Source organism: Lissotriton vulgaris, chromosome 5 (genome assembly GCF_964263255.1).
Source record: "Lissotriton vulgaris chromosome 5, aLisVul1.2, whole genome shotgun sequence".
Lineage (NCBI taxonomy): Eukaryota > Metazoa > Chordata > Amphibia > Caudata > Salamandridae > Lissotriton > Lissotriton vulgaris.
Window position 1 is genome coordinate 289147864 of NC_141693.1, and position 9892 is coordinate 289157755.

General features: G+C 40.9%; 1 protein-coding gene across 1 annotated transcript in view; it reads left to right on the top strand.

Annotated features, from left to right (window-relative positions):
* The window catches only part of LOC147710730 (arf-GAP with coiled-coil, ANK repeat and PH domain-containing protein 3-like), a 136129-nt gene extending 127438 nt beyond the window's left edge, over positions 1-8691 (top strand). Inside the window, exon 17 of the mRNA XM_086919384.1 lies at positions 7658-8691. Within this exon, the coding sequence (XP_086775510.1) occupies positions 7658-7764 (107 nt within the window). The 3' untranslated portion in view covers positions 7765-8691. The remainder of the gene's footprint in view (positions 1-7657) is intronic.
* The last annotated feature ends 1201 nt before the right edge of the window (positions 8692-9892 follow it).

The window sequence follows — 9892 nt, forward strand, 5'->3', positions numbered from 1 at the left end:
CCCGCCATGAAAAGAGGTCCTCCAAATCCAACCTGAAACACCCTCACAGGTTTAAAAAAACAAACATTAGAAATGCAATAGGTCTTGCATTTTTTTTTAGTTAGAGCTATTGGCATAGCTCAACAGCTACCGGACAGAAATTGCCACTTTGCAGATGCCGAACAAAATATTGCTCCGTGAAACGGCCTGAAAGCCTAAAATGATGTTAATAGCCTACAAAATAAAAAGGCAGATCAGGATAACCATGAGGAACCTCAACGTATTGGGATGGCCAATGCAAGCAAACAATGAGTGAAATCGCCTGGGCGTGAACCAAGCACGCAAAGGAGGGAGAGTCAGACCCCATGCACCAATAAAAACCCCATATTTCTAAATGGCACAACAACAAACAAATGGCAATTCGTGGGCATGCCAAAAGCCGATAGAGGACATAACACCAGGTCTTGCAGACAGCGAAAGCGCAATGCCTAGGCTCGACCTAAAAAAATCACTTTGAGGTTGCAGGGCTTATAACTTTTTGGTGAAACACTTTAATTAGCGGGCTGTCAATTTTTACCAATTTTACACAAATGAAGAGCCGTTAGTTTCACTCTAGATATTAATTATTAAAAACCGAAAATAATAACAAGCAGTTTTGTTTTTGATCGGCACCGCCTGCTATCAAACTTTCCTACCTGCCCCATACATGTTTACATTGACAGAGTTAAAAAGGGAGATTTCCTGGTGATCCTTAAATAGCTGCACATAGGCACCTACTACATTGGTTATCATTTCGAATAAGTCTGTTGATGTGTGGTATGCAGCAATGAAAGCTCTAGTGGCCTCCGGGTAGTGGTTATATACATGTGGAAATGAACTAGATTTAAATATGTTTTTTCATAGACCAGAATATAAATCATGATAAATGCAAACACAAAAGTTAAAGAAATAGCTATTGTTTAAATGTGATCGGCCGTAGCTATCTGTAACGTTCATCTACAAAGTAGACGAAAATGAATAAATATTTTTTAACACTCCGGTTTTTTATACACAAAAGGACTTTTCCCGTTACGCGATTCAAAAATGTGTCTTTTTTTTTTAAATAAAATGGTACCCTTTATTATTTAGGAGGTCAACCATTTTGAAATTGTAAATAAATTAATTATGAAAGATATTAACACGTAATCATGGTTAAAGATAATACTTCTTTTGGAATAGAAAACATTTGATCTGCAGATACACAAAATTTGCAAACTACCTGTTTTTCGTTTTGTGCTAGTGAGCTAAAAACACCATTTTCGGTTTTCATCAGGGAAATTGCCCTCCTGTGCCACTAGGCCTCACATTGTGTCACTAGGCCTCACATTGTGTATGATTGGAGGAAAAATTCTATTCCAGTGAGGACATACTATTAAGAGACCGTTTCTAAAAGATTGGTGACTTTCACAGGCCAAAATCCAACCCTGTCACCATACATTATCAGATTAGTTGATGGTGTCAGTCCTGTTTCTGGCGGGCATACAAACCCGGGTGTCACTTACAGGAACCCATTCGGGGTACCAAATGCAGAGTTAAAGATTAAAGGGGAAAGCAGACAGATTCACTTTCTTGAACTCCAGTCGGGGGTATTAGGAGCTCGGTCACACTAGTTGACGCCCGCAAGTCCATCTCATGTTGTGCTTTCTTACAGAAGTATGGGTTCGCCACTCTGAACCTAATGCATTTCAGTTCATCTGCACAACTGTCTTAATGCCAGTAATTCTACATTATTAAAGATTCACCATCTTGAAAGGGCTGCATTTGTGTCTTTGTGTGTATGCACAACGTGTGTCTATGACGGTATGTGTGTGCAAAAAAGAAAAAGAAAAAGTACTGATGCTCCTGGCCTCCCTTTAAAATGGTGATTAATAACATTTTACACTCTGCCCCTCTGCAAATATTGTGTATGACATGGCGTTATAAGGATGTGGTATTTAATCAAAACTAAAACCATTAGAGCTGTTGTTTCCCTGTGCAAAGTCATTGTAACATGCCAACTGTGAGTCACTAAACAGTTTTTTACTCATGTTGGTTTCACTGTATTGTGATTAGAAAATGGAATTTGATCTTTGCGCAATAACTATCAATGGCTGAATGTGCATTTATCAGTACAGTTGGTCTCAATATTGTGCTAACGGGCCACATCTATTTTCACTTGCATGGCATAAATACACAAATCTGGCAGGTGCCTCTGTGCAGTTATGGTTGAGCCGCACTTTCCATTGAAAAGGCATTTTTGATATGTCTATAACTTTTGACGCCATAGACGTATCTGCACCAATTCTGGCTGTTGCTTGAAATAGTCAGTTAGATTCCAGTATGCCAATTTCAGGGCAGATCTCTGAAGGGGTAAAACCGAGGAAATCTTGGAAAACCAAGATACGTTTTTTTCCACTTTAGCTCCCAAAGGAAATTGTGCTTATTCCTACAGCCAAAACCACTGGATGAATTGCACAAAACCTGGTATGAAAGAAGAACTTTAGTTGGAAAGTGTGTTTTGTTAGTTTGGTATAAGTGCTTTTAGTCGTTTTTGAGATAGAAGTGTTTGAAAATGTTGCCGGCGGACTTTAAAGGGTTAATTCTTTTATGTATTTTGGGCATTTTGTTTTCGGATTCACTGGTCCGATCTGCGGATACCATGAAACCAAGATTTAAAAAAATGAAGGAATCTGATTGGGTGAAGGAGCCTTTTTCCCATAGTCCCTTTAGGATCCAAAGTTCCAGAAGTGGGACCATGCATCAGAATGCTCGGAATGTGTCCCAAGAGAAAAATGTTTATTTTGGGTATGTCCTGAAACAAGAAATGATAATTTAAGCGGAAGGGTGAGTCGGCCCCCATTGGTTAAATGTAACAAAAAATGTGATGCAGGATCAGTAAGTTCTTTTGAGGATTGTAAATTGTAAAAAAATTGTAAATTGATACTTGTATAGCGCACTACTCACACGCAAGGGTCTCAAGGCGCTTGTACGAATACCGCTGTGGAACCCATCCTGGCTTTTCCTGTGAGGCGTCCACTCCTGGGCACCCCCAAGGTGGAGGCCAGGCATCCTTAGCGTTGTGGGGGCCGTTGTGGAGATTAAGCAAGCTATTGCCCAGAGTTGCAGAGTGGGACTCCATGATTGGAATAGGCACCGAGGCGAGAATTATCAGGTCCGTGGAATTTTTGAGCCCAAGACCCGCCGAGGCAGGGAAATGAACCCTGGTCCCGGGCTAGACCTCTGCATTAGGGTCTGCCGCTCTAACCATTGAGCTACACTTCTCCACGCTGTATTAAGATCAAGGCCATGTCTGCGGTACTAGTCTCCAGTACTGTGGACCCTGGGCACCATTGTAGATGTCAAGATACCCCGAATCTGGAAAATATTTTGCAGAAAGGGTAAGATTCATACACACATACCAGAAACCTTGGGCAAGCTTCAACAGCCATCCGTCTCCATTCGGGTCATAGAAGCCCGCCCTGGGTTTGCAGTACCAAAGCATGAAGCTTGCCCAGAGTTTGCAATACCAAAACAGGGTTGGTCAGTCCAAAGAAAAAATTGCAACAGGGTCTGGCCCTGCAGTCAACCCTCTCCCCCACCCATGGCGTGGGGTTCAGCTATACGGAGTGGTGATGGATGCTTGTGGCTGATTGTCTACAGGACGTGGCAATCGCCATTATAAGTGCTGGCCACATGACCTGACCTGCAGTCAGGCCTTGTGCCCAATGTGCTGTAGGCTGCTAACCCAAATAAAATGGCATATTCATATAAAAAAACATATATGTGCACAAATATGACATGGGTAAGCCTTGTTATAGAGGGTTTGTCAGTGGTTTCAGAGCTCATAAGTACAGAAACTAAAATAATATTTTGGATTTTTCTTCCCAGCGCAGCCTTCATATAAGGTTCCATGGGACTCCTCAGGGAGCTGCACTCAGGCTTCAACCCCATGGTTCTGTGGTATCTTCAAATTTCTCCTGGAATAAAATAAATAAATGTATTAAGTGTGCATTGGGGATTTGCTGAAAGGTGGGTGTCTGTGGAGGGTTCGATAACAGGCCTGGCCTTGGGGCCAGGTCGTGTGGCAAATCCCCCACCGTGCATGGCCTTTGACAGTGCGGCACAGGGATTGACCTCCCTCGGAGGGTTGGTTGAAGGACCTGGCCTGAGGCCGTGCCCTGCGCATGGCCTGCAGTGGGTTGGATGCCTGCAAAGAGATGGGTGCAGGGCCTGACCTGCGGCCAACCCCGCACTCCTCAAGGCCCTCGGCCATGAAAAGCTGAGAGTTGTGTGCCCGCTGTGCGTGAGGGTAGGCTGAACAACCAGCCCTCAAAGCTGCCCAGGTGGCTGTGAAGAGTCTCTGAGCATCAGGGATTGGGTTTCAAGGCTGTATGCAACAGGGGGTTGGCTGCCCGTGATTGGGTTGTCTGCAGGACCAACCTGGCAGCCCGTCCCTGCTTCCAACCAACTGCTGTGCGCAGCTCAAGACCACGTTGAGTGGGAAAGTTGGCTGGATATGATCAGAAACCTCAGACATTCCCTGAAAAAATCAAAGGATAAAGTGATATTATAGTTAAGTATGGTAATAAGATCTTACCTTACGTTTAAAAAAACATGTAACTCACTGAAAAAACAAAGGTTAAATTGAAGTTATTTTTCATAATGATTACATCATTGATGACATCATTGAGGACACCATCCCATCATTGTTACAGTGGTCTATGGCGTTTATGGACTTGAATTCAAAATGCTACACCTATGGCCAATTTTCTATTCACCACTGTGGGATTAACCTCTTAAAGACTTCACATGACCCACAATTTTAAGTTGACGCCAATGCATTTGCCACTGAAAACACATATTTTGCCAGGCCCTACAGCCAACACTAGTTTGGTAAAAGACACCACCCATATTCCTGAAATTGGCACATTGGCATATAAAGAGCCATTCTTACAGCACCGATGCGAGACAAACCACCTCTAAAAGGCACTCCACTATATTCTACATTTTTCACTAATAGGTAATGCCACAAAATCTTTTCAAAGTTCTAGAAATAACATCCACAGCTTATAATCATTCTTGCTACACAGAATTTGTCTACAACCCTGTATTACAACTATTTAAAATGGGCATGCCCCCAGATATCTACTAGTGGATAGTATATTGTCAGCAAAAGCTTTGCCCCTTTTCACATAATTTTGGTACAGGCTCTTTTTCACACAATTTTGGTCTGGCTCTGGCTTAATACACAAGCTGCCTAGAAACATACCTCTGCAACCCACACCAGATTCGCTCACGATTTAGCTTGTTTAACATGGAATAATAATTGCACCTTAAACCATAATGATTTCTAAACCGATCACCATATAACTTTCACCATGCATAACCCCACTTGCTTCCAGAACGTAGCTATTTCCATGCTCTGCACCCACACATGTTCACATGGTACCTTTATACTGTATGTGACATTGGTGTTGTCAGTGAATCAGGGATGTTATCAATGATGTCATTTGAGATCAGTGATGTAATCAATGTTTTTATTTAACCTGTTTTGAGTGATGTAATATGTGAGGTAATAAGCAGTGCATGGCCGAGGTGAACATTATAGTTTAGCTCAGTAAACCACAACTAGTGAATTTCAATGGAATTTTATTTTTAAACACTGGTTTTTGTGTAATTTCAGCACCTTTCATCCTTTGTTTTTTTGTGTGATTTAAAAAAAATAATATATATATGTATGTATATATATATATATATATATATATATATATATTCTTTTCGCAAATCACATCTGTTTGAAATGATAGCCCGGACACCTCTTCTTGTGCAAAAATATAGATTTAATGGCAATATGTTATTGCCATTAAATCTATATTTTTGCACAAGAAGAGGTGTCCGGGCTATCATTTCAAACAGATGTGATTTGCGAAAAGAATTTATTGGGACCGCTGGTGCCCGGCTCGGACCGCCCGCCGACAGTGCTTCTCCACTACCAGCACTCGTGAAAAGGATATATATATATATATATATATATATATATATATATATATATATATATATAATGCTCATTCGTAAGAAGGAGTTTTTTTGGCATATATATAATATGAATACATATGGTGCTGGATGAATGCGCTCTAATTCTGCACATTTGTTAGTATAGTGTAAAGGGCCTAGGCTGTGTTATTACAGAAGTACTGAACAATCGACATGAGAAGAACATTGTTTACTCCCACCCAGACTGTAAGTTCAAATCATTTTGCACAGGAAAACAACTCTGATAATAGTCATGTGTCCTCTACATTAATATTTTATCTAATTGCCCAAATTCAACCCCTTGCATTCTGGTATTTGGTTGAATGCCTTTGTGTAACTAATGCATATGAAAATAACATGGCATAAATTTATGCAGATCCACATTGAGAAATAAATTATTTATTACCATTTTCAGGGAGGGGAGGCATCCTGGCCCATTTAAGGATTCACCTCTCATAAGTCATGGCCTGCCCCACCTTCAACAATTTTTAAATCTTTGCCACATTGCTGAATTTAAGAAAAAACTTCTGCACGTGCTGGATAGGAAGAGGCATCCCTCTCCCGAGAAGAGAAATAGACCTTCATCTTTAGGGGAAAGGTTTTGTTAGTGGATGTTGAACTGCAAACATTATGAATGGATGAAAGTAAAAAGCCCTTATCTTTCATTTTGTGGCAGCTTTTGTGATTGGATGAGGAAGAGGGAACAAACCTTCATGTCTAATGACAGGCTCAGTGGCTGAAGGGAGATGTATTGCCTTTCGCGTCCCAGTGAAAGGTGTTTTGGTTGAATTTAGAGGAGGATATTGATAGGATTTCTCTCCCTTTGTAGTGATATAAAGAGTTGCCATCTGAGTGGCATTTTTATGACAATGCCGGTAAACATATTGAGAACTTCAAATAAATCCAGAATGTTTCCCATTTGAAATATAAACGTAAAATAGCAAATATATGAAGGAAACGCGTAAAATGGATTTAACAGATGACTAAATTATTTCTAAAATGATTATTAAAGCAAACAGAGGGCTAAATTAATTGGGATGTGAAAAAAGAATGCAGAGGATTTTACATAAATTCTTAATATCATTCTAGAAATGGCTGGTATTTTTCTGAGGAAGGTGGCAACACTTGTGATAGGTCATATTTGAAGGCAGAAGAAGGGTGTTAGATCCTTTCCCAATGATTGCCACAGTGATTGGATGAGGAGAGGAATAGGTCTTCATTAATAACTGAATGAAAAGGAAACTCTGCACAAGAAGAAGGGCAGGGCGGGCCTTGATTCCTGGGTGAGAGGCTTGCCATTGGATGGAGGTTAGAGGGGCATGACTTCACCTGCCAATGAAAGGCATCCGATAGCTGATTGAATGAGGAGAAGGACAAGATAAGCAGGACTGAACAGGCCAAAAGGGCTTTCATTTAGGTACAATAGGCCTCGGCAAAGGTGCTCATTCCCGCTATCAGTCACATTTGAGTACATGTGTATATGCAGTGTGTTGCCGTAGCCACGTCTACTGATTTAAATTAAATATTATTTTTAATGTAATCTACCTGTGCATTAGAGAGGTTTGACAGACCAGTAAATCGTATATTTATGTTTCTTTTGTATGTTTTTTTCGCTTTTTTCTTGCAGGCGATACAACTTATCTGGACATCTTCCGTGAATTCTCCCACATGGCATCAAACAACCCCGAGAAATTGAATAGGCGAAGCTTACACTTCAGTCACTCCTGCAGATAACATACACCCTATTACAGGAAACTCCACCCTTACTTAGGAAATTCCAACCTACCATAGGGAACTCCACTCAACCATAGGAAAGTCCCTCCATGAACAATCACTTTGATAAAGACCACTCACCATAAACATGAAAACTCACTCCAGGAAAACTCACTCCGGCAAAACCTGACACGGCTGGAGGAAACTGCTTCCATAATCACCTACCGACTTAGCACTTGCGGTACCACAGGAAACTATCTAGAAACAATCACTATGACACATGACTCTCAATCTACCTCCGAAAACTCTCTATCACACATAATTTTCAACCTATCACAGGGAATTCCCCTCCATGACCAGCCACTCCAACGCATAACAGTACTTCACATGGGAAACAACCTTGAACAGAGTCAGACGCTCCAACATATAACAGTTGTTCTGTTTTTGGAAACTTCATGGACAAATAGTCACTCTTGATGCACCCACCCTACCATTGGCACTCCACTCAGAATAGTCACTTTAACAAATTACATTTATTCCGCCCTTGAAATTGAAAACTCCCTCATGAACTTTCACTTTGATAGATAAAGCATCAATTTTCATTCTCTGGCATAACGCTCACCATTCCATTAGAAACCTGCCCACGAACAATCACTTCAACATAAAATGCTTACCTTACCTATAGGAAACTCCCTTGCTTCAACATATAAGGTTCATCTTGATATATCAACTCACTTCAAGAGCAGTCACCGCGAAGCATACAGCTCCTACTAGCACTACAAACTCCCTCTGGAGCAGTCCTTCGGGTAGATACACCCTCTGTTCTAACTCCTCTAGATAACACTTGCTTCACCAAGATTAGTCACTCACACCAAAGATCCTCACCATGCTATCCAAAGTGCTATCTGTGAATGGTCACTTGGAGAGATAACACTTGATCCCACCCTAGAAGACTCTGTCCATAAATAGTCACTATTGCAAATAACCACTCCTACCCTATTAATGCCTCCTCCTGAAGCCTTTACTTTCATGGCGCCAAAAGAAATGGCAGAATTGACTGTGTAAAGAAAAGGCAAATTATGTGTGATAGGGTAGCACATTCTCTGGCAGTAATATTTCATTACTTTGACTTTTTAACACATTAATACCATCTGGACAAAAGTTTCACTTCACTAGTGACATTTTAACACCTGACTACAGCACTTATCACTTGAAAAATGACTAGTCTGCTACTGCGTAGCACAATGTGTTGGGGTTTTATGTTTTTTGCAACTTTTCATATGCTTGAGCTAGAAACCTTTTATGGTTGAAATCTACACATCATGCAGCAGATGGTGAATCATGTGACAAGTGTGGTAAATACATAATTATGTGGAAAACTCTGTTGTCACTGAATCACATAATTCCTATGGCTCTGGCCATGTACTTCCAAACCTCTTGAAAGTTGGCAAGCAGGGAACCACACAGTCCCCATGGTTCAATATTACTTGATTTTCTAAATTGACTGTAGAGGAGTCTTACCTCTCTGGTACACTACTAAAGTCTGTGAGGCTCAGTTTCCTGCTGGCTCGTACATGGAGGGTGCTGACTTCCTGACAACATGCCACTAAATTCCATGTAATTTGCATTATCAAAGCTATGGGTGTGCGAAGTCGCAACACTTTTTGTTCACAATTCTTGCAATGTTCTTCAAAAACTTCTGAACGTCTAACGCTTGCAAAGTAAACTTGCATGGCAAAAAATCTGCACACTTCTGTCATTGTGCATGGAAAAGCTGCGCTAGAGACACATTTGCAGAGAAAATAACTACATATATTTTCTGTCTTGACTGGGATGACTAGGGCGACATGATCTCGTTGTGCCATGTCGTGTCTCGCAGTGCACAGAAAAATTTGAAAATCTTAGCCGATGACAAAAAAAACTGCACCCCTTTTCAAAATATCTGTTACCACAAATAAACCACCAGGTCTATCCAGACTTTCAGTTTGTTTGCCTTCTCTATGAAAGGCACTACATAGTCTTCACATCCACTATGTTCTTTTTCCGTTCTCATCTAGCATTGGTCTCTGCTCAGAGATGTTTAGATTTCCCTTAATGTTTATGCTCCATGCCTTCTGCTGTAGGCATTTCCCAGTATCCACCACCTTCT